The following is a 26,709-nucleotide window of genomic DNA, read 5'->3' as shown; positions in this document are numbered from 1 at the left end:
TAAAAAAGGCAAAGCAGTGTAAACAGAAAAGCAGGCACTTTATGGCCGTGTCGTTCTTTAACAACTCATCTGAGGAACTAAAGGTCAAATGAATGTAATTATTTTTGGCACATACTATCTATTACCAAGTTTAAAACAAAGATTGTCCTCCATGCAATGATTGAAAAAAATAGATATCTTATAAGACGACTAATTTGGTGTCCTGGAATAATCGGAGTTTATTTATAAGCGCTGCTTTTAGAACGGTGAAGTAAAATACCTGCTTTCTGACGTTTATCGAAAATTCCTTAATTTTGACAACTGATGCATTTAAACGTGTATTTCAATTGGCTTCAGATAAAATAAAAAAAAATAAAAATAAAACATCGTGAAATTAACATAGTCTAGACTGATAAATTGTCAGTACACCTCATACATCGTAGTACATCAAGTATTAAAAAGCCGGAACACACAATTTGGTTTAAACAGGATATTAAAATGCTGACTACTTATCTGTACTTGGATTTCGTGTCATGTCGAAATACGTAGAAATAGGAGAGAATATCTTGTTTTTAAAGCTGCACTTTACCTAAGTGATATATTTAATTGCCTTTCTCCGCTTTTAATGTTTCCAAAGTTAATACAAATTTGTGTAAGGTCAAAGAGACAAAATAATTTGAATCAATACAGACAACAAATTACACTCTGTAAAACCTCAATTCGGTGAACGGAAGCCAAGCTATAGAGAAACCCGCCAATACGAGTTTGTCCTTGCCGTCTCCGGATTGGTCATTGAAAAGCCTCAATGCATAGTATGCCACGAGCCATTTGCAAAAAAAACCCCACTTATTGTTATATTGCGGTGACCTTGAGCAAACAAGATAAAAAAAAAATATATGATAATATAACAGATATCAAATCTCTTTTCGAAACAGTCAATATCTCTGCAATTCTGGCCTTCAGTTGTACCTAAAACTGGTCTGGTCACTTTTCTGGTTGACGTTGTCTTTTACCTTTACGTTCGTTTGATTTCATTTCATTTAACATGTTTCATACATAGCTAATTTTATTCAAATGGATCGAAAACACCTATTAACATTACGTAAATGTATGTTAAATTAGTAGAGAAGATGGCAGAGAAAGACGTATCTTACAAGTGTGCTTAGTTTATCGCCTATATACACGCACTGGGCCGAAATGAAGATAAGCCTCATTGTAATGGTTATAGCCCAGAGACTAAAGCAAAGAATCAAACATTTTGTCGACGTTTAGCTTATAATTGCAAAGGTCTGATACAATTGTTGTGTATTTCTTTTTGTATTCAAAAATACCTTTTGCTAAGTGGTACTCTGGTAATTACATTGTAACTTAAATGTTATTTATATTACCTTTACTTAGTAGATTGGACTGGTTGGATTATTAAGCTCCGGTGTGAAAACATACATGTATATACAATATTAAGCTTTTTCGGGATATAATCGTCAATTATTTGCGACTGCTTTGTAATAATTGATGGACTGTGCATTGCAGTAGACATGGAGTGATACTATATTATATAGATCTACTATGTGTTAAGTTGACTAAGAGTGTCCCCTTTACTTTGTGAACTGAAAGGGCGAGCTTATAAGCTTGGTAGAGATAAAGCAATTAATTAAAAAAGTTGACAGTGAAGGGGAGAAGAGAGAGTCGGTTATCAGCATTGTCAGCTTAATATGTTGTTCCTGTTTTGATAATGACAGGAGGTATTTTGATATTTATGTTTTTTCATCAAGTGGGAGCAGGTCTGCAAGCTAGCACAATGTCTGAGTAGGATAGAGGTCATTGACTGAAACATAAATGACTTTCTGTTTGGGATAAGTATGCCTTGAACGCTAACATGTAATCATTCACACCTGTACCATCTGTCATTGTGAAACAGCAATTGTTGTGAACAAAATACCTTTCCACACAGGGCCTCTAAGAGAAATATGGTTGCTTGTGTCGTGTAAGTTATGCTATTTACTATAGTAACTGTAAAAAACATACCTCCTGAGTAAAAACAAAAACCCATGCAGGGCCTCTAACAGCAATTTTCTAGCCAAGTAAAATGCAGATGGTATATTCCGTCTTTGCGTATTGCAGAGTTATCTTCTCTTGGGAGCAGGTATTGATTGGTACATCATTGGTTTGTGTGAGAAAGTTACGTCGTTTTATCAAAAACTGATGACGTTACTCTCACAAACAAGTGACGTAACAATCAATCCCTGCTCCCAAGAGAAGATAACTCTGCAATACGCAAAGACGGAATATGTAGTGACAGTGAATCATAGTATCAATGTTTTAATACCGATCGACTTTCGACCCAGATATACTTCGTCTTCATATCTGCCACCTTCTAATTTTATACAACTAAAATGTTCTAGTATTTAAGCAACATTGTAATCACACTCTTAAAAATGTACGACATGTACCTGTGGGCAAAAAGCTCTATAAGGTAAGCCAGGCAATTTCATGCAAATATCGGGGAACGAAAACTTCATTCATATCTGTATATTAAAGGAAATGCTAGCACCTGGATTAGGGGACCAATTATATTACAGAAATGACATACAGTCTCTTTTTACGCGATCTGCAAAGACAGAATTGGAACCTGACAACTGGATTCAGCAGTTCAAAACACTCCAATAATATGCCATTAGAACTACGTGGCCCTTATATTAGCCCCTTGTTAATTAATGTAATCAAAGGCGTTAGTGTTGATCATAATATATCTTAGATAATACAATTAATGTGTTCGCTATTGACGTTTTTTCGTATTTAACTTTAAACACTTAATTGCAAGTTTGATGTATTTCTTTCTGATATCCCAACCTCCCTACCGTGACGTAACCCATATCTCGATGACAGAGTGATCTCCCTTCCTCAAACCCCTTTTAGGAGCCTAAATGCAGCCGGGATGAGGAGGCAAGGGGAGGAATACAGAGTGGGACTCAGTAATAATTACCATAACTTTAGTATGCGAATTCGTCTTACCGTAGTGGAGGCTTTGAAATTAGGCAGACCAGGCTGACGGAACAAACTCGAGACATGCTCAAGGTAGGGAAAAGGTTCAAGAAACCCCCATAATAAAGCCCCGTGGTGCCTGATACATTACGTAGCATAATATTTAAAAATCACTGAATTACTGTGGAGGAACAGCCACAGACTGTGCAACCACCACCGGTGCAAGGAAATAAATCCATCAGAATGAGAAGCCAAGGACCAGAGATAAAAATCCGTGAAGGTAGTCTGTCCCCGCCAGAAAGCAGCGGACATGACTTCCTGAAAGGGGGACCCATTGAGGAGGGCCCATGACGCAGCAAGGGCCCTGATCTCATGAGTTCTCACCTTATACAACCCCGAACCTGATCATCTGAGTGGTCGTAACCGTACTTGATGACCTGACAGATCCATCTAGACACTGACTGAGAGGAGATATCCTGCTGACCCTGCTTAATGGGCAAGAACAGACGAGATCGAGCCCCCTCCCTCTCCTTGGTTTTATCGAGGTAAAACCTAAGCGACCACCAGGGACAGAGCAACCTATCCCACTCCTCAGACCCAACAAAGGCAGTCAAAGACGCAATCTTAATAGGATTGGGCGAGAAGCCAGGAACCTGATTATTAGCCATGAAGAAGCAGGATCAGTGAGAAGGGTAACGGCAGAGTAATTCCTGGACCACCGGAGACAAGATGGGTGAGAAGACAAGACATGAATCTCACCCCTACTTCGACCTGAGGCCAAGGCAATAAGGAATACCGCCTTGTAGGTAACAAACTTCAAGGAGGCAGACGCTAAAGGCTCATAAGGTACCCTCATCAGCGATTCGAGTACCAGTGGCAAATTCCACTGCGGAGCCAAGCTGAGGGTAGCTTTGGCACAATGAAGGCCTTGTCCTGAGATTTAGTCTGTGAACAAAATTCACAAGGCGAAACCTCACTGCAAGGACGACACTGGGGACAAGCATCATGAGGGTCCCGTTCCCCGAAGAAATGGGAACATTCATTATATGTCCCCCGACCGAGACATACCCTCAAAAGCGAAAGTGAACAAAGTTTACAAGCAGACAACCACGGGAAAAATAATAAAATACGATAGTACAAAGTACGCAACGTAGAGATTTTTTACCGGTAATATAATTCCGAAACGGGTAAAATAAATAACGTTTGCCGAAACAAACAACCGTCACTGAAACAAATAGAGGTCGGAAATTTACACACAATAATGGCGGACCGCGTAGCACACCACCAGCACACGTGAAGTAAAATATTCGGCCGAAAATGGCACAAAAATATTTGTTAACAACAAATGATTGTAGTTATGAGGGTAGCTGTATATAAAGCACACAGACTGCGCAATAAATTGAGGTGACACTCAAACCAAACCGACAAAACAAAGTTTTGTTATTCAGCTAGCTCCGGGCCGTCAGCAGGCAGCAGGCGCCATAAAAGGAAGAGTAGGTGAGATCACTACGTGGCTCTGTCATCGAGATATGGGTTACGTCACGGTAGGGAGGTAGGGCGATTTGAATCTTTTGTTTTTGGGCTACAAAGATGGATGTAGGTATATGCATACTAAAGTTATGGTAATTATTACTGAAATGAAAATTGTTGATTGCGTTCTTTCATAGTTTATCTTCGTATTCTATTTACTTTACAAACAAGAAATGAAGAAAAGATAGGATACACAGCAGGTGAATCCTGTCTGATGACACTGGTACCATTCAAATGTTGATGTAACTTTTAAAAGCGATGAGAAGTAGAGTTCCGTAGATGTCTAATACCCAGACGTCATGTTATATTTTACCAAAAAGGATGAAATTAGAAACTGTCCATTTGTCTCTTGATGGATGTTAATCAGCAAAAAACAACGAGTTATCCAAAGGTCCTACTTTTTAATTGAAATTGATAGTACATTAGTTTATTGAGGAAGAGCAAATTGAAAATGTTAATCTGTATGGGGATGATACATGATGGCATTTCAAAATATAAATATAGAAGATACATTAGTAATTTTCTGACTGCCTCTCTATATAAACATGCACGTGATTCAAATAAACAAACAATGTTTTAGAAAATGTTGTTATGGTCCTAGAACACGCGTTGCTTTTGATGAAAAACTTAATAACGTCCGGTAGCGCTTTATGTCAGATTGTCAACAATATAAATGTTTGTTATAGGACCATAACAATATTTGCTAAAATATTCGTTATTTATATTTACATTTTGATATAGTAATTATGCTTTATTTAGTTGTTTCGAACAGTTTTTGAACCGCAAATCAAGTGTTGATGACAATGAAATTGCTGACGTCACAATAGAGATTGATAACATTGCAATAGCAAATGTTGTTATAGTCTCATTACAACATCTGCTTTCACAATGCATTGCAACGGAAGGATGCAGAGTAATGTAAATATTTTCTAATAAATACCTCGAAAAGTAGTATGTTATAACATCTGAGACCGTATACAATGTCTGCATGAATTGTAAGAATGCCTCTGCTAAGAATAATTGTATGTATACTTTGATAAATATTTCCCTATTATAATAAATATCGACCTAAAGCAGATGAACACGTTGTCCACGGATGATGGTGGTACTTTAAATGCATATTTTCACTGGAATGGCTTGACTTAGGCAATGATTTAGCCCTTATTGTCATTTGGTTAATGCTAAGCGCGGGAAATACTTATGTATTTGACTGAAACTGTGTGAAAGATGTAAATATAAGCATACATATTTTGTTAATAGTATTTTTAGAGAGGTGTGAGGACAGTACATAAGTTGATGTTTGTAACTACTGTTATTCGAGTTTTTATTAAAAAGCAGGTGACTATCGGCGTTTTCATTACGAATGTATAGTAACAATTGACTGAAACTGAAAGATGTAAATATAAGCATACACGTTTTGTAAATAGTATTGTTGATATATACATGTATCGAGTATCAAAATCCATGCAGGATGTAAATAATTGTATATGATGCTGGCATCTGTACAGGGAAGATATGGGTACAAAATGTACATGTAACTGTTATTTATATTATCACTTAGGACTCACACAACTAAATCAGCCAATCAGCAAATGTTTCATACGTTTGTAGTTCCTATTTAAAATAAGTTCCGGCTAATTACTGGGCCACCGAATGAGTTTAATAAGGAACTGATGACAGATTTTTAAATAAGAATGAAATGCTCAGGTATTTAACTTTTGACAAATGTATACTTTTGATATATTTCCATGTCTGTGTGCGGATTTGCACAAGGGCAAAATGTTAGGAGGCTTTTCTATTTTGGGTCACCGGTTTTGCTTGTAAAGTTCCGGTTGTCAACTTCTTGACGCTGTGATACTCCAATATGCAACTAAACCTACCAACAAAGTCATTTTCTAGACAGTTGTCACTGGTTTTGAACTTCAACTATTAAAGTTATTAGCTAAAATGTTAGGTAATTACATGTAGTAAATCATTTAGTTGTGTGAGTCCTTTAAAGTTGCGTTTTTGTTATATTTTGTTAAACGTCTCAACAGATCAGGTAATTTCCAACAGTATTAAAAGTCTGTACATTACAGCAAAGAACTAAATGTACATGTAAGTATGTATGACGTTCCGCGCATGACTATGAGTATTGAAGAATATATAACACATAGAGAACAGAAATGCTGCCTCTAATGCAACACTTAGTATCTGTATCGTGCCTTTTCTCACTCTCCTTTCCTTGTATATTGTCCGAGGCTAACAATAGCATATCTACACCAATTATCTTTAAAGAATGGACACCAGATATGATATTTTCTTAAATGATCTTAGCTGTCAATAGGACGAAAACATTCTATACACTGATGCAATCTGATACTTTGCTGGGCATGTTAAATGTCCATGTGTATGTAAATAAAAACATAAGTACCCTTTTAAAATACGAAATTATTCCAAGCTATAGGCAACTTGACTAGCTTAAGTTGTATTAAGTGGCTATAGGGTGTATGTATAATGTTACATGAATACAGAGGTGTCAGGGCTGTATTTGAACGAAATGAAAAACCAGTCTTCACTGCCTGTTAATATTTAAAGCTAAACGTGAAGCAAGTACAAACTTTAACGACTCTAATTGGTTTCGGTCTCGGGACAGAGTTCATGACCTTCCTCGCTTGGGCGAACACTGAACAAAGAGGTTAAAATGAGCATATGCACGTTTAGTCGTTAAGAAAAGAGGTACAAATAAAGGATCACCATGATGCAATGGGTGCTGCACATTTATTTTAGTTTTTCGTGTCCCTATTTACAGGGCATACAAGCATGACCTCAATTCTACAGGGCGGTCAAAGATTAGCTACGTCTCACGAATTCTAAAGCGAGTATCATCAGCAATGTTCTTTTCTAAGTAACCGATTATTTTCAGGACTAAACTTATCTCATATGACCTTCCTTACAAATGTAACTGTTGCAAACATTTGAAAGCTTAACAAATTGCTTTTTTTGTAATTCCACGGGTTTGGTAAGAGGCAGCCGCATAGTTCAGACCAAACGAAAATAAAATAAACTTTTTAAATGTAAATATCCATTGAATGGTGGGTTGCATGACATTTAAGTACATGGAGTTAATAACTTTATAATAAAATTCAATATAAGGTTCCTCTTTGGATCTCTGAAGAAAAACATTGTCAAAAAAATCTCAATAAAAACCCGATAACACGGCAAAGTTTGATTTAACATTAAACTGGTACAGCAAAGCGGAGCTGGGAATGCTTGACTAAACAGAGACGGGGAATCAATACATTTACAAACGCCTGTCATGCTGTAGGCAATACGTATACAACACGAAGAACAATGTATGAAGAGGTCCGCCACAAGTTGCTCTCTACACCTGAGAGTCCTACTCGAACGGCTAGTCATGCATGGCCGATTGGATATAATTACACTTTAACCAAGTTCTGTATATTGTACATGTATATATGTCAATGAAGCAATAATTATTGACCAGATTATGTTTTAAAAAATAGTTTATATATGCTTCTCGTGAAGGACACGCTTGGTTTTTATCTCAATTCCCGCCAGGCTTATCATTGACTTTAAACACGACACTAATTACACGTATGCTGTATGTTTTATCTATACAGAATGAAAATATAAGCAAGGACAATGCTGACGTCGTACCATGTACATATTGTCAGAACATTATCCCGTCGACCACTGCTGTGAGACCAATTCTTCTTCTACCTACAAACCTGAGAGATACTGGACAAGTGTAGCAGAAACGTGCGCGTGGGATATTAATTCTGGATTCCAAGATTAGGCTAAATAATGCCAAGTTTTATAAAACTATACCGGCAATTTCTACTTATTCTTGTGGTAGTTGCGTTTTTTCTGGTATTCTCAATTAACATGATATATAAGACAAATGAGACCGATTTCGTTGAACCTCATCAGACTGGAATGTATATGTCCCCCTGGAACAAAAAGTACGACACTGGTTACAGCCAGACCCTATCGGAACTTGGTCAGTTGAATTACACAGGAGAAGAGGAATATGATATGGCTGCAATAGGCCCGTTCACAATTTTTTTGAAAAAGGTACGTACAGTATTTGACAGTAAGATTTAATTTGTTGACATAGCCTGGTCTGGGTTAATTACAACGTATAGAATAATAGGTGGTTACCTCATTTGCATATAAAAAAAAGAAAGGATATAGTATACTCTGGAGCAATAAAACGTTAATGTGTGGACGTAAAAGGGTAGTATGATGGATGTAAATAAAAAAATCACTTTCTCTATCAAGTAGCTCTCTCGAAAGAATGAATACTTTATTACGGATCGGGCGATGTTCTTAATTTTCCTCTGCTCAGGGAACACTTGGAAAGCTAGTACAATGGAACTGCTGTCTCATTAGTAATACTGAAAAACAAATTGCGTCCTATTTTTTAATTATATTTCATCAATATCTCTATCAGCACCAATATTCAAACAACTATCAATACATTGATCCTGTGAAAGCAGCTTCGATAATTAATTGGATTTTGATAGTGTTGCAACAATATAAAGCAATAATTATAAAAACAAAAATCACTTATACATTAGTTTGGTCAATATATGTTAACATACACTTTTGATTGGTAAATGCACTTTACACCAGCAAACTAACCGTTATTTAAGAATCATTGTCCTAAACCAATACCAACACTAACACCGGCAGCCCCCCTACCAATATTTATTCAGCTAAATCCGTGAAACAACTTTTGAAAACAAATGCAAATCAACAATATTACTTCTAACCTGTTAATATATTGCTAGGATCGTTTATTTGTTATCTTTATGCAGAAACCACCCGTCTTTCTTCCTGGCTTTAAAAATCCCTGTTGGTATGATGATGACGACGAAAGAAGGCCGCAATGGACAAAAAGAATGTGCAATACATCTAAGAAACGCAACGGGAGGCTCTGTGAGCTTTACTTCGGGAGAAAAAGATCTAACAATACCTCATTACTTCGCTGTCTTCCATATTTCATGCTGATTGGTCAACCAAAAAGCGGAAGTACTGATCTTTTCATACGCATTATGCGCCATCCTGATGTGAAGCCGGGCATTTCTAAGGAGCCCCATTGGTGGACAAGAAGTCGTCATTGTTCTTGTAAGTATATAGCAACAGGCAACATTAGATTGTACATATGCCTAGCGGCGCTAGAGGTTGAATTAAAATTGGAAACCAAAAAGCTTTCCCATTCACTTTCCAAGTGGCCATACATATATTTTCCCCGGAATTTAAGGACCTGACTCTTTTATGTCCCTGTACATCGTTCATAGGATGTGTCATGAGGAAATCGAAGGCTTGTAGCCACCACATTGTGGGCGGTATATGTAAGTCAGTTTGATCCTTAGATATATATCAAAAAGATCACGCGGCATTATTTCTCTCTGATCTTCAAAGGACAGGTGTTTGCCAAGCAAAATGTTGGTAATGTTTACCTGAAACCAATCGAAAAGATAACAAAGTGAATCCAAGGGTGGAGAGAAAATTCAATATGCTTATAAATAGTTCTTTTATATTAGAAAAAAGGGGAAGCTTTATAGATTTTTAAGGGTAAGTTTCACTGAATATACATTCCCCGCTTATCAATTTCTCTTAACACAGATATGATACATCACAACAATTCGTTTACTAATAAAGTTTTTTTTTCAGGGTTTTTACATTTTAAACCCTTTTACTATTAGTTTGTTGTATCCTTTTTTCTGTGAACGTTTATTTTGACAGTTTTGTTTTGTCCTAAATGATTTGCATTGTCGACAATACAAAAATCGAAATCAAATTTACAAATTTTCACCCTACCACTGTGCGTTATATATAAAACAAAATAATTATTTTATTGTATATTTTCTTTCGGAATAACTTGTTTTATAATTATCTATATACTTACGGCTGAAATAGAAATGTAAAAGAAATTGAACATCATATAAAGTAACACATAATAGGGCTACTATACCCCTTTACCAGGCATAGAGTATGCACATCAATCAATACTAAGAGTTAATACTAGTGTCACGCATTCCCTTGGTGTACATGCAATGCATTTTGAGACATTATATACAAAGTACTTCTGAATGTGAAAGGGAAATATTTCAGTTGTTTTAGAAATTGATCTAAATGATAACGACATTCATGATAATTACCGCCGACAGGTTTATTTTTGAATTTACTCAGTGAAGTTTGACGTGCTTTCTTTTATGTTTTCCCTTTTTATGATTTTTGCTTTTAATGGGTTAAATTGTCCCAGTGGCCGAATACAAAATGAATACATATCAGGCATTGCCTTTAAAACGAATTGTACAACATACATTTGCCTTCAGAAATGAATAAATAAGTGTGTGTAGTTCAACTTACTGCTTCTTCATATGATACGAGTAGAGCTACCCGCAGGATGTTTATTTTCTGCGGCGACTTTACCGTATGCCACATCTACATTACACAAGTTGATATTTTACGAAACGAGCACCAGCCTTGTTGTAAAACATGTTCATGACTGAATAATTTGATTTTAAACAAACACGTGACAAAGTTAATGATAAACCTTTTATGAAAAATTTGTTAAAGACTAGTCAATATTATTCAAATCAAATGACATTTACATTAAGAAATGCGATAGATATCTCATTTCAGACAGATGATTATTGTGTTTTTATACATTTTAACGTTTCAGTTTAAGATAAGTGTAATCTTTTTGTGAATGTTTAATCTTACTTCCATTCGGCCAAAAACTACTTACAATGTTGAATGTCCATTAACAGTATTTTATGGGCTCCAGGAAATCCCCCTACCTGAGAATACCCAGGAAATCCCCCTACCTGAGAATCCCCAGGAAATCCCCCGTACCTGAGACTAGCCCCCACCCTAAAAATTTTCTTTAAAAATCATGTATTTTCCCCCTTTTCCCCAATTCCCCCCCCCCCCCTCCCCAGATAGATCTCCGCCACTGGGAAGGCAATTTCGTATTTTTCATCAGATATAATAATTTCAGTAATATAAATGTGCTAATTCAGTGTATTGTACATTGAATTAGGGACAAATCAAAATTAAAATTGATGAATTCAGCATATAAACTTGTTTCGGTGAGTTTATTAATACATGTAAAACTCCTAGGCCACTGGGAATAGTTCTTGGTCAACTTTTTTGTTCTAAATATATTGATTAATGATATTGGTATCGACATAAACTTAAATACTGAAAAAAACGTCCTCTATTCCTTATTCCGGCTTTGCGTATTGCAAAGTTATCTTCTCTTGGGAGCAGGTATTGATTGTTATGTCATTGGTTTGTGTGAGAAAATTACGTCGTTTTCTCAAAACGTGATGACGTTACTCTCACAAACAAGTGACATAACAATCAATACTTGCTCCCAAGAGAAGATAACTCTGCAATACGCAAAGATGGAATTCGCTATAAGGTAATTTAACTGTGACTCCATCACGAGCAAAACATTGCTTCCTGATACCCCTGCAGATTCGGGGAAAGAAAGACGGCAGAGGTTCGATTCCCTAATCCGAGACTGAAAGGTATTGTATCACCTGCCCAATCACGTTGACTTTTTCCGGGTGATCTGATTTCTTCTTATGTTTAGACTCCCGTGCACGTACATCTGGGTGAGAAGAGAGATTAATGTTAATAAAAATTAGGGAAATTTTTCAATTTATTTGAAAAGAAAGTTTATATTTACTTATTAAATACGTATGTCTATTCGTCTGTTTAAATATGGTCAGTGTTCTCAATTAATCCTCCTGTGTCTAAATAATCGATACATTTTTTAGAAATAAAAGATAAAAAAAAACCCGACCTAGTTAATTTCATTAATTGATACCTGGATGTAGGAAAATATCGCCCCATTTTAAACCACCAAAGCTACATATAGTGAATATCGTACGAAGGGAGGTTACTCAAATTAAAAACAGATCATTAAATTCAAAATACTTTATCAATATATTTTCTCTTTGCAGACAAAATGGATAAATATCTCTGCAAAGGTGAGTATTTTATGACAAATCACATAATTGTGAGTCTCCTAAGATATAATATTGGCACGTGAGTATTTTACAGCCTCAGTAAGTGATACGGTATATAGGTGTGTGATGCCTCCACTGAGTATTATATGACAGAGCATACGAGACGACACTTGTATGATACAGTATCACGATGAACACAGTGGTACATTTTATAGCAGCCTGATTAATACATGATATGGTCACTACCATCTATTACGATAAATGAAAACAATGAGATAACTAAGTCTATTCTTGAAGCTAACATATTTTCTAAATTGATGCCAACATATATCGCATAAAGAGAAGTGCATCTCCAACTTATTGCGATCCTTTGTCTTTCGTCGTCCGATTTTTTTTTAACTTTAAACTATTAAATAAATATATGATTTAAATGTTATTAGTATCTTCCTAACGAAATTTCATTCCTTTAAAGTTCGGTCAGAAATCCAATATGATATACAATGTTCACGATTATTTCTACCGCTCTTTTCTAGGACATTGTCGATAAGTAGATGAACATAAGAACAAGTATAAGACGATGCAGGTAAGCGCTCAAGCCCACAATCCGCTTGTTATTGTCTTTGCACCGTTTTCTGTTTTGTGATTTGCAGACAAACAACCACAGTCTTTTACTGAATATATAGACTATTTTAATCCTGCTGCGGAAATCCTTCAAGAGGCTAATGGTACAAAGAGGCGAAGATTTATAACGGGTAAATACATTTTTATATCCAGTTATTGTTTTGCAGATTTACAGAAAAAGGTTTTAAAGGATTTTGTCTCGGATTTTGTTAAAGATGAAGTTTTTAATAATGTTTGAATATACACTGTAGAGGTTGGGGTTTAGTACAACGTATGTGGATTCTGCTTAGGGGAAATTAGAGAAACCAGCACTGATCTGCTGCCCCGTATGCAATACTTGGGATCAATTTCTGTTCTTTTCTTCTTTATTCTTTTTCTCTACTCTTCCCTATTCTTTCAACTCTATTCTTTCATCTCTATTTTTTCTTTTCTATTGTTTACTATTTTTTAATCTTTTTTTATTCTTTCTTTCCTATTTTTTAATCTTTTTTTATTCCTTCTTCTCTATTCTCACAATCATTGAAAAGTAACACAAACTGTAAATACACTGTAACGTTTGTTGTAGCGTGTCTATTGTACATATGTTGTAGTGTGTCTATTGTACATATGTTGTAGCGTGTCGATTATACATATGTTGTAGCGTGTCTTTTGTACATATGTTGTAGCGTGTCAATTGTACATATGTTGTAGCGTGTCTATTGTACACATGTTGTAGCGTGTCTTTTGTACATATGTTGTAGCGTGTCTATTGTACATGTGGTGTAGCGTGTCTATTTTACATATGTTGTAGCTTGTCTTTTGTACATATTTTGTAGCGTGTCTATTTTACATAAGTTGTAGCGTGTCTTTTGCACATATGTTGTAACGTGTCTTTTGTACATATGCTTAATTGTGTCTTTTGTACATAGGTTGTAGCGTGTCAATTGTACATATGTTATAGCGTGTCTATTGTCCATGTGTTGTAGCGTGTCTATTGTACATGTGTTGTAGCGTGTCTATTGCACATATGTTGTAGCGTGTCTTTTGTACATATGCTGTAGCGTGTCTATGTACATATGTTGTAGCGTGTCTTTTGTACATATGTTGTAGCGTGTCTATTGCACATGTGTTGTAGCGTGTCACAAGTGTTTTAGAATGTCTATTGCACATGTGTTGTAGCGTGTCTATTGTCCATGTGTTGTAGCGTGTCTATTGTGCATATGTTGTAGCGTGTCTTTGTACATATGTTGTAGCTTGTCTATTGTACATGTGTTGCAGCGTGTCTATTGTACATGGGTTGTAGCGTGTCTATTGTGCATATGTTGTAGCGTGTCTATTGTCCATGTGTTGTAGCGTGTCTATTATACATGTGTTGTAGCGTGTGTATGTACATGTGTTGTAGCCTGTCTATTGTACATGTGTTGAAGCGTGTCTATTGTACATGGGTTGTAGCGTGTCTATTGTTCATGTGTTGTAGTGTGTCTATTGTACATATGTTGTAGCGTGTCTATTGCACAAGTGTTGTAGAATGTCTATTGCACATGTGTTGTAGTGTGTCTATTGTACATATGTTGTAGCGTGTCTATGTACATATAGCGTGTCTTTTGTACATATGTTGTAGTGTGTCTATGGTACATGTGTTGTAGCGTGTCTCTTATACATGTGTTGTAGCGTGTCACAAGTGTTGTAGAATGCCGATTGCACATGTGTTGTAGTTTGTCTATTGTACATATGCTGCAGCGTGTCTTTTGTACATGTGTTGTAACGTATATATTGTAAATGTGTTGTAGCGTGTTGTACATATGTTGTAGTATGTCTATTGTACATATCTTGTAGCGTGTCTATTGTGCATATGCTGTAGCGTGTCTTTTGCACATGTGTTGTAGTTTGTCTATTGTACATATGCCGTAGCGTGTCTTTTGTACATGTGTTGTACAAATGTCGCATGTCTATTGTACATTTGTTGTAGCGTTTCTTTTTTACATATGTTTTAGCGTGTCTATTGTACATGTCTTGTAGCGTGTCTATTGTTCATGTGTTGTAGCGTGTCACAAGTGTTTTAGAATGTCTATTGCACATGTGTTGTAGCGTGCCTATTGTACATGTGTTGTACAAATGTCGCATGTCTATTGTACATATGGTGTAGCGGGTCTATTGCACAAGTGTTTTAGAATGCCTATTGCACATGTGTTGTAGTTTGTCTATTGTACATATGGTGTAGCGTGTCTATGTACATGGGTTGTAGCGTGTTTATGTACATATTATAGCGTGTCTATGCACATATGATGTGGCGTGTCTATTGCACATGTGGTGGAGTGTGTCTATTGTACAGATGTTGTAGCGTGTCTAGTGTACATATGTTGTAGCTTGTCCATTGTACATGTGTTGTATCGTGTCTATTGTACATATGCTTTAGCGTGTCTATTGCACATATGTTGTAGTATGTCTATTGTACATATGCCGTAGCGTGTCTTTTGTACATGTGTTGTACCGTATATATTGTAAATGTGTTGTAGCGTGTCACAAGTGTTTTAGAATGTCTATTGCACATATGTTGTCCGGTGTCTATTGTACAGATGTTGTAGCGTGTCTATTATACATGTGTTGTAGCGTGTGTATGTACATGTGTTGTGTCGAGTGTACATGTGTTGTAGCCTGTCTATTGTACATATGCTGCAGCGTGTCTTTTGTACATGTGTTGTAACGTATATATTGTAAATGTGTTGTAGCGTGTTGTACATATGTTGTAGTGTGTCTATTCTACATATGTTGTAGCGTATCTATTGCACAAGTGTTGTAGAATTCCTATTGCACATGTGTTTTAGCGTGTCTATTGTACATACGTTGTAGCGTGTCTATTGTTCAATTGTTGTAGCGTGTCTATTCTATTGTACATATGCTTTAGCGTGTCTATTGCACATGTGGTGGAGTGTGTCTATTGTACATATGCCGTAGCGTGTCTTTTGTATCTATATGTTGTAGCGTGTCCATTGTACATATGTTGTGTTGTAGCGTGTCTCTTATACATGTGTTGTAGCGTATCTATGGTACATATCTTGTAGCGTGTCTATTGCACATGTGTTGTAGTTTGTCTATTGTACATATGCTGCAGCGTGTCTTTTGTACATGTGTTGTAGCGTGTCTATTGTACATGTGTTGTACCGTGTCTATTGTACATATGCTGTAGCGTGTCTTTTGTACATGTGTTGTAACGTATATATTGTAAATGTGTTGTAGCGTGTCGAGTGTACATGTGTTGTAGCGTGTCTATTGTACATGTGTTGTAGCGTGTCTATTGTGCATAATTATGTTGTAGCGTGTCTTTTGTATCTATATGTTGTAGCGTGTCTATTGTACAATATATGTACATATGTTGTAGCGTGTCTATTGTACATATGCTTCAGCGTGTCTATCGCACATATGTTGTAGCATGTCTATTGCACATATGTTGTAGCATGTCTATTGCACATATGTTGTAGCATGTCTATTGTACATATGTTGTAGCATGTCTATTGCACATATGTTGTAGAGTGTCTATTGTACATGTGTCGTAGCGTGTCTATTGTGCATAATTTTGTTGTAGCGTGTCTTTTGTATCTATATGTTGTAGCGTGTCTATTTACATGTGTTGTAGCGTGTCTGTTGTACATATGTTGCAGCGTGTCTATGTACATGTGTTGCAGCGTGTCTATGTACATGTGTTGTAGCGTGTCTCTGTACATGAGTTGTAGCGTGTCTATGTACATGTGCTGTAGCGTGTCTTTTGTACATATATTGTAGCGTGTCTTTTGTACATGTGTCTTAGCGTGTCTATGTACATATGTAGTAGCGTGTCTATGTACATATGTAGTAGCGTGTCTATGTACACATGTTGTAGCGTGTCTATGTACGGGGGTTGTAGCGTGTTTATGCACATGTGATGTAGCGTGTCTATTGTACATGTCTTGTAGCGTGTCTATGTACATGTGTTGTAGCGTGTCTATTTTACATAAGTTGTAGCGTGTTTTTTGTACAAATGTTGTAGCGTATGTTGTAGCGTGTCTATGTACCTATGTTGATATGTTGTACCGTGTCTAATGTACATATGTTGTAGCGTGGCTTTTATACATTTGTTGTCGCGTGTCTATTGCACATATTTTGTAGCGTGTCCATTGTACATATGTTGTAGCGTGGCTTTTATACATTTGGTGTAGCGTGTCTATTGCACATATTTTGTAGCGTGTCTATGTCCGTGGGTTGAAGCGTGTTTATGCACATATGACGTAGCGTGTCTATGCACATATGATGTGGCGTGTCTATTGGACATATGGTGTAGCGTGTCTATGTACATGGGGTGTAGCGAGTTTATGCACATATGATGTAGCGTGTCTCTTGCACATATGTTGTAGCGTGTCTGTTGTACATATATGTTGTAGCGTGTCCATTGTACATATGTTGTGTTGTAGCGTGTCTATTGTTCATATGTTGTAGCGTGTCTTTTGTATCTATATGTTGTAGCGTGTCTATGTGCATATGTTGTAGCGTGTCTATTTACATGTGTTGTAGCGTGTCTCTTTACATGTGTTGTAGCGTGTCTATTATACATGTGTTGTAGCGTGTCTATGTACTCGGTTGTAGCGTGTTTATGCACATGTGATGTAGCGTGTCTATTGTACATATGCTTCAGCGTGTCTATCGCACATATGTTGTAGCATGTCTATTGCACATATGTTGTGGCGTGTCTATGTACATGTGTTGCAGCGTGTCTATGTACATGTGTTGTAGCGTGTCTCTGTACATATGTTGTAGCGTGTCGAGTGTACATGTGTTTTAGCGTGTCTATTGTACATGTGGCGTAGGGTGTCTATTACACATATGTTGTAGCGTGTCTGTTGTACATATGTTGCAGCGTGTCTATTGCACATATCTTGTAGCGTGTCTTTTTTACATAAGTTGTAGCGTGTTTTTTGTACAAATGTTGTAGCGTATGTTGTAGCGTGTCTATGTACTCGGTTGTAGCGTGTTTATGCACATGTGATGTAGCGTGTCTATTGTACATATGCTTCAGCGTGTCTATCGCACATATGTTGTAGCGTGTCTGTTGTACATATTTTGCAGCGTGTCTATTGCACATATATTGTAGCGTGTCTATGTACATGGGTCGTAGCGTGTTTATGCACATATTATGTAGCGTGTCTATGTTTGTACATGTGTTGTAGCGTGTTGTATCTATATGTTGTAGCGTGTCTATTGTACATGTCTTGTAGCGTGTCTATGTACATGGGGTGTAGCGAGTTTATGCACATATGATGTAGCGTGTGTATTGCACATATGTTGGAGCGTGTCTATGTACATTTGACGTAGGGTGTCTATTACACATATGTTGTAGCGTGTCTAGTTGTAGCGTGTCTATTGTACATATGCTTCAGCGTGTCTATCGCACATATGTTGTAGCGTGTCTGTTGTACATATTTTGCAGCGTGTCTATTGCACATATATTGTAGCGTGTCTATGTACATGTGCTGTAGCGTGTCTTTTGTACATGTGTTGTAACGTATATATTGTAAATGTGTTGTAGCGCGTCGAGTGTACATGTGTTGTAGCATGTATATTGTACATGAGTTGTAGCGTGTCTATGTACAAATGTTGTAGCGTGTTTATTGCGCATATGTTGTAGCGTTTCTATTGTACATATGTTGTAGCATGTCTATTGCACATATGTTGTAGTGTGTCTATTGTACATGTTTTGTAGCGTGTCTATTATACATGTGTTGTAGCGTGTCTCTTTACATGTGTTGTAGCGTGTCTATTTTACATAAGTTGTAGTGTGTCTTTTGTACAAATGTTGTAGCGTGTTTATTGCACATATGTTGTAGCGTGTCTGTTGTACATATGTTGCAGCGTGTCTATTGCACATATCTTGTAGCGTGTCTATTTTACATAAGTTGTAGCGTGTCTTTTGTACAAATGTTGTAGCGTGTCTTTTGTACATATGTCTTAGCGTGTCTGTTATACATATTATGTAGCGTGTCTATGTACATATGTTGTAGCGTGTCTTTTGTATATATGTTGTAGCGTGTCTTTTGTACATGTGTCTTAGCGTGTCTATGTACATATGTTGTAGCGTGTCTATTGTACATATTTTGTAGCGTGTCTATTGTACATATGTTGTAGCATGTCTATTGTACATATGTTGTAGCGTGTCTTTTTTACATATGTTGTAGCGTGGTTTTTGTACATATGTTGTAGCGTGTCTAATGTACATATGTTGTAGCGTGTCTATGTACATGTGCTGTAGCGTGTCTTTTGTATATATGTTGTAGCGTGTCTGTTGTACATATGTTGCAGCGTGTCTATTGCACATATATTGTAGCGTGTCTATTTTACATAAGTTGTAGCGTGTTTTTTGTACAAATGTTGTAGCGTGTCTTTTGTATATATGTTGTAGCGTGTCTTTTGTACATATGGGGTAGCGTGTCTTTTGTACATATGTTGTGCCGTGCATATTATACATATGTTGTAGCGTGTCTATGTACATGTGCTGTAGCGTGTCTTTTGTATATATGTTGTAGCGTGTCTGTTGTACATATGTTGCAGCGTGTCTATTGCACATATATTGTAGCGTGTCTATTTTACATAAGTTGTAGCGTGTTTTTTGTACAAATGTTGTAGCGTGTCTTTTGTACATATGGTGTACCGTGCATATTATACATATGTTGTAGCGTGTCTATGTACATATGTTGTAGCGTGTCTATTGCAAATATGTTGTAGCGTGTCTATGTACATGTGTTGTAGCGTGTCTATGTACATATGTAGTAGCGTGTTTATGTACATGTGTTGTAGCCTGTCTATTTTACTTGGGTTGTAGGTTGTCTATGTACATGTGTTGCGGCGTGTCTATGTACATGTGGTGTAGCGTGTCTATGTACAAGTGTTGTAGCGTGTCTATGTATATGTGTTGTAGCGTGTCTATTTTCATTTTTTGTAGCGTGTCTATGTACTTGTGTTGTAGCGTGTCTATTTTACTTGGGTTGTAGGTTGTCTATGTACATGTGTTTAGCGTGTCTATGTACATATGTAGTAGCGTGTCTATGTCCATGTGCTGTAGCGTGTCTTTTGTATATATGTTGTAGCGTGTCTTTGTACATATGTTGTAGCGTGGCAGTGTACATGTGTTGTAGCGTGTATATGTACATGTGTTGTAGCGAGTCTATGTACATGTGTTGTACCGTGTCTATGTACATGTGTGGTAGCGTGTCTATGTACATGAGTTGTAGCGTGTCTATGTACCTATGTTGTAGCGTGTCTATTGCAAATATGTTGTAGCGTATCTATGTACATGTGTTGTACCGTGTCTATGTACATGTGTTGTCGCGTGTCTATGTACATATGGTGTAGCGTGTCTATGTACAAGTGTTGTAGCGTGTCTATGTACATGTGTTGTAGCGTGTCTATGTACCTATGTTGTAGCCTGTCTATTGTACATGTGTTGTAGCGTGTCTATGTACATGTGTTGTAGCGTGTCTATTTACATGTGTTGTAGCGTGTTTATGTACATATGTTTTGCAATGCTTGTTTTGTTGAGTTACACTGCTGTATTGTTTGTAGACAAGCTGTCTGTGTCGTTTGTGATGTTTCAGATTAGGCTTTTCCTATCTCTAGGCATGTAGAAGTTCTCTTTAATATTTTGAAATATAACAAATACTGGAATTCATATAGAACAAAAACGTTAATACTATACTTGGTTTATAGAGACTAAATAATAAGCATGTATTTCTGCGTCATGTTTTACATTATGAGATGTTCCTTGAGCCTATGTCCAACTCATGCAATATAAAAAGTGCCTTTGAGACCAGATAATGATGAGATGCCACACATCAAGAAAAAAAACTACAATCAGGAAGTATGTTACTTATGCCAGACATCTGTTTACAGGTGAAGGTAGCCAGTCTACTCTGTGGGATCACACATGGTGGTGGTGGTATACTAAAAATAGGAATGACGAGGAACCTAGATTACTCAACGCTCATATCATACGTCACATCCTGCCAGATGTGAAATTGTTGGTCATCCTTAGAAATCCAGTCGACCGGTATGACGTGGTTACATTCACTTCGAATGGGATATAAAAAGCTGGTTTGTGAAAGTGGGACGTGTGATATGTTATGAAATGGTCTTGTGGGAGTGGCGAGGAAATACATCTATACCTTACCATAAGTTCAGTTTGGGCTAAAAGACCAAACAAGGCCTTTCATTGTTAATGTTCAGATCACACTAAGCTCCCTATAGATATAAATCAGACCTTCGCACAAACCTCGATGTCCTTTTATCCTAATACTTTTCTCTGTTAGATTTTGCAAAGGCAGATAACCAAATTTTATCAATCCTTGCTCGAAGGGTCAACTGAACCGATACCGCATAGCGCTGCGCCTTTTGTCCGTAGATCGTCTTTTTTTCTTAGATAAACGTTTTCTGAGGAACGAAACGATCTAGGGTGATGTTGTTTGGCCTATTACACGCTATCAAAGAATGCTATACAGTTTAGTAATAGGAATAACATTGTATCATAGTAAATGTATAGTTATTAAACCTCTTAAGTGACTTCTGAAGAACACAGAAGTTCTAAATCAAGATATATGTCTGGTATTGAGTGTTATAAAGGTAGCGAAGGACATTACCTTGACCTATTGTATTGTCACATGGATCAAATTTGTTGCAACATTAAATAACGTCGGACCCATGACACACTTTCAGAAACTGTTAAATTATCCGATTGCTTGTTTTTACAAAAAGAAAAGCAACGCTTTTCCTTGAAAACTAAAAATAATTGTTTGTGTTTTTTTTTTTTTATAAAAGAGATTGTTCATCGAACATCAATGTATCTAAGAATTACATCAATAGGCAAGAACCATCTTAAATACTAAATGATAGTGGCAATACATGAGTATTATGTTTAATTATGTCCTCACTTGCTCGTCAATAAAGAATGGTCGTTAGGTCAATAAGTGGTCGTTAGAGTTAGTCAGATGAGACAAAGCTATTCGAACGAAAAAGTAAGAGAACCATAATATTTCTTTAAACAGCATTACCAGGTTTGTTTTAGATTCAGACCGTTGCTTCCACTCGTTATACGACTCATTGCTAACTTATAATGTACTTTTTGGAACTATACGTTGTACAAATGGTTCTTTCAAAATGAATTTTATTAGGGAATATCCGTTTTCCCGCATCTACCAACTCAATATTTGTCACGAAGTTGTCGGTCTTATTTGGCTCATTGTTTTAAACACAGGACTACTTCTTTGACCGGTTGACCGTAATTCCTACGCACCTGTCTCCAACTCACGTTAAATGCTAAAACACTCAACCCCGCAACCCTTCCCAAAGAGAAAGGTATTCCGTTCTTAGCTATCGTTCAAATTTGAAAAAAAGGAAAGGACAAACATTTTCTGTTTCAAACGATATAACCGCAAGACATCTTTGCATGTTTTTTCTTACAGGTTGTATTCGGATTATCTTTATTTCTCGCCAAATGAAAAAAAGTCTGCAAAATCGTTCCATAACAAAGTCACCCGTTCGATAAAAGATTTCAACAAGTGCTTAACAAAGAAAAGCCTCCGTCATTGCGTTTACACGGTGAGTCAACCTGAATAATGGTCTATTGATTCCAAAGACTGTTTATGATTTAGTTCTATATTGACTATTTTTGATTTAGTGTTATATTGACTATTTTCGCTGCGTGAAGGTTATGATGTTCACCGTTCTAACAATTCGCTATTTGCTGACAGATTAACACTGGTAAATATGGGTTTGTTATACGGTTTTCAGAACTACATGTATTGTCTGTATATAAGAAAGTTAACTTAGTTTATTGCTTAGTGATTTCTGTAATATAACCTTAACCTTTTCCAGTTTTTGATAATTTAATCGAAACTAATCCGGGTTTGTTTCAAGTTATCTGGAATATTGACGGTCTTGTATAAGGTTGTTGAGACTTTTCTTGTAAGTCTATTTACACTATTCTTGGTTTACTATAAGGTAATCGAAACTGTTCTTTATTTATTGTAAAGCTTTTAGAAATACTTACCGTTTGTTGTAAAGGTTATCATAATATATTTTCTGATTTGTCGTAAGGTTTTTAGGACTTGTAAAGGTTTTTTATCATCATTTTAAGGGCTATTTGACGTTTAGCAGGCACAATGAGATACCTATGCTGTATTTGTTGTATTTTGCTGTTGTTGAATGCGATGACAATTTTTGTTTGTTGTAAGGATACAAGAGATATTTTAGCTTGTACATTTCCCGGTAAATATGTTAATGTACTTTTTGTGCGAAGGGTTTTACTGCGGAGGAAAGACTGTTTATTGGCTTATACGCTGTGTACCTAAAAGACTGGATGAACATTTATCCACGGAAACAACTTCTCGTCCTCTCATTAGACGAATACTCGACGAATCCGTCAATGGCCATGTCGAAAATTTTCAAGTTCCTTGATTTACGTAAGTAAATGATATTTTAATCAAATATGATCGCATAAATTTGTTATTAAATCCTGTTTCCGTAACAAAGACTATGTATGAAATGATATAGAGATTCTTTAATAAGCAATGCATTCAAGGCATTGTCCTATTGTATTATCTGTAGACTTTGTCGTAGAGCGGAATATGTTCCAGCGACGTTTGGATTACATTTTCCCTACCTACAGATAGTTAATATTGAAATAAATCAATGTATTACTGATGTGGTGGGGTAATTATCAACCATTCCTATTACACATTTAGGTGATATTGGTAAAGTTGGAACTAGAACAGTGCACTACAATGAAAGAAGACCGTCAAGTCGAGCAGTAGGGCAGATGCTCAACAAGACCAGACATATATTGGAACAGTTTTATAAACCGTTCAATAAAGAACTATCTCTATTAATGAACGACACAAGATTTCTTTGGCAAACATGATGTACTATCACATCCATTGGTGTAATACCCATCCATGTTCCATGTTATGTATACATACTTAAATAGCATATTAGCAAAAGTGTGTCTGGGGATAGTTTGTGGCAAAGCATTTATTTCTGTGGATTGCATGTATGCAAACACTCCATGAACTTGCCTATGGAGTACGAAATTTCAGAATATGGTTCTGTTTAGTGTGTAGATTAGGAATATATTTATGTAGAGTTTGTAAATGAATATTACATTTCTTTGGAGAGTGCAGATAAATAATTTATGTCTAATCAATGTGAAATACGAAATGTGTTTCTGTGGATTGTGCAGATAAAAACTACATATCTGGGAAATGTCTGGATAAAAAAAAAAAGTTTTTGGTGGAATGTAAAAGACAATGAATTAGTTTTGTTTTAAACACGTGATGAAGTGTATTAATTTCCGGACAGTTAAAAACAAGTTAAAATAAATTACTAAAATATAGTCAATAGTGAGACATGAAGCCGCCAACACGCCTAATTTAGTAGTCGGGAGGTACGTGATTAAAACAAAAGATTGTTTAACATTTATCAAATTAAGTGTATTTTATACATAAGGCCCAGGTTGCTAGAAGATTGGAGGAAAGTTTAAATATGAATACAAATATTAAGAACATCTGACATTATTTCATTGTTTTGGATTTGTTGAGATAGATAAGATTAGAGTTGTGAGGACTTATCCCGCTTGAAATCCTCTGTTTCTTAATGGAAACATTTTGTTTTGATTCACTTATCAATGGTCAAAGTTAACCAACCTTTTGGGTAACCGTGGCCAGATCGTTATACCTGCATATTGTCTAAAAAAAGGTTATATTTGTTGCTGAGACAGTTTCATCTCCGTATGTCTTTCATTTCATTGTATTTATGTATCGATTGTAAGATAAAAGCTTATCTGTTTGTTGACGCTGAGGCATATTGCGTGTTTCTAATAAACCTTATAATAATCATGATTTACACTTTGTTGTATTATTATTTTATAAAGTATTGAATACTGAACAATTTTTTTAGGACTGCAACGAAACATTAACATTACGAAACGATACGTATCACGATACTGTGTTCATGTTCACGATACTGTGTTCACAATACGATACATAAGCCGATACATATAGTAACTGTAGAAGCAAAGATAAAAGATATGTTGCAACTTGTTAATTGCAATAAAACAACTGGAAAAAGACTTGGTCCAAAATGGGCATGACTTTAAAGTTATACACAATTTACATCTTTCGACCTCCCAAAATATATTGTGTATTGTACCGTATTCAAAATATTACGATATATCGTTGTACGATGTATAATTGTAGCCCTAATATATTTAGAGTAACATTTTGTACGTACATTGTACATTGTGTAACAAGTGAAAAGTTGTATATTAAATAACTACGTGATAATACGAGTGTTTGCTATATTTAGTACATGTAAGTATAGTTAGAATGAGTATTTATTATATACTGCAATGATAAATTAAGGGCGTCGCACACTAAAGCTGACATCCATTTTATACATCATGTTTGAAACAACTCTCCAGTCCGTTACTCCTGGTCAATCTATGACCTGTATAGATTATTAATATATTCAAACTGTCACTTAATGTGCGCACCGATGACAAGAGCTGATATAACGATGTTCGTACTAAATTTTCATAGGGATGTTCTCCATTTATTACTATAATCAAAGGCCACACACTGGTCAATGAACCCTTTCACTCCTATAAATCATTCATTATGATTGTGTCTACAACAATACCTTCCCAGAGCTATTTTTCCTGAAAAATAACTTATTTGGATGAAAATGCAGAGGCCGTTATAAATATGCTGAAAGTAACACCATACATGCTCGAAGAACATGGATTTATAACAATAGACAATTAAATATTTTAGTAGAATTGTTGATTTAGTTTGATCATACCGATTTCAATATTGAAGAAACTTCTATCTAAAATAGCAAAATGATTGTTATTTTCCTTTTGTGTAACATTCAATTTACATTACATTGACGATTCTTGATAAAATAATCCCTAGCTCACTAATATATGCAACATTCCTGACACAAGAACGGAGGAACGTGTACTCTTAACCTCCTACACATTATGGTTTACATAGCACAAAGTACAGGTAAACTGAAACCTTTGTGAAGTATGGTTCAGCAGATATAAAAATGTCAATCTATCGGTCTTGGTCAAATACGGTCGACTATAAATTTCACCTGCTGTCCTTAAATACTTTATATTCAAGCTGTAAATGTACTGTATTTCACTATATACACATGCATCAATATATACTTGAGTTTGAAACGAAACATTGTCGCAAATTCAAATAAATACAAATTAACAAAACGTATTCATATATTATGGATCAGTTCGAAGTATCAAAGTTTCCGGAAATGTTATCAACGATACAACTCAAGTATAAGATATCAAAGTCAGTTATGCATGTAACACAGACTTAAAGATACTCATGTGTAAAACAAAAGGAATCAGTGATAGCAAATATTCTTTAACCGTACTTTGAAGTGTGCGAGAGAGGAACAAAACATACAAAAGTTTGGTGCAAATCAAGATAGTTAACATTACATCGAATCCTGCTTAAACTACTGTACTTTGTAACGTTAATTCTACTTCTCTGGCAGTAAAACTGGTTGAAACGAATTGATCGTAGAT

General features: G+C 36.0%; 1 protein-coding gene across 1 annotated transcript; it reads left to right on the top strand.

Annotated features, from left to right (window-relative positions):
- The first annotated feature begins 9,609 nt into the window (after nucleotides 1-9,609).
- Nucleotides 9,610-24,981, top strand: LOC110453040 (carbohydrate sulfotransferase 15-like). Its single transcript, XM_021501859.1, has 7 exons — nucleotides 9,610-9,624; nucleotides 12,480-12,506; nucleotides 13,136-13,237; nucleotides 21,000-21,156; nucleotides 22,565-22,700; nucleotides 23,401-23,563; nucleotides 23,846-24,981. The coding sequence occupies exons 2-7, from the start codon at nucleotides 12,485-12,487 to the stop codon at nucleotides 24,019-24,021; spliced, it is 756 nt and encodes a 251-aa protein (XP_021357534.1). The 5' UTR covers nucleotides 9,610-9,624; nucleotides 12,480-12,484; the 3' UTR covers nucleotides 24,022-24,981.
- Nucleotides 24,982-26,709: the final 1,728 nt, after the last annotated feature.

The sequence above is a fragment of the Mizuhopecten yessoensis genome, unplaced genomic scaffold (assembly GCF_002113885.1).
Source record: "Mizuhopecten yessoensis strain PY_sf001 unplaced genomic scaffold, ASM211388v2 scaffold7065, whole genome shotgun sequence".
Lineage (NCBI taxonomy): Eukaryota > Metazoa > Mollusca > Bivalvia > Pectinida > Pectinidae > Mizuhopecten > Mizuhopecten yessoensis.
The sequence above is the reverse complement of the archived record's forward strand: the minus strand, read 5'-3'. Positions and strand labels throughout refer to the sequence as shown.

What these genes read in the sequence shown, in the direction of transcription:
- LOC110453040 (XM_021501859.1), top strand. Translation starts at nt 12,485, where the DNA reads ATGGATAAATATCTCTGCAAAG. An exon ending in GGATAAATATCTCTGCAAAG is followed by an intron (nt 12,507 to 13,135) that starts GTGAGTATTTTA and finishes TGTGATTTGCAG; the next exon opens with ACAAACAACCACAGTCTTTT. An exon ending in TTTCAAGTTCCTTGATTTAC is followed by an intron (nt 23,564 to 23,845) that starts GTAAGTAAATGA and finishes TTACACATTTAG; the next exon opens with GTGATATTGGTAAAGTTGGA.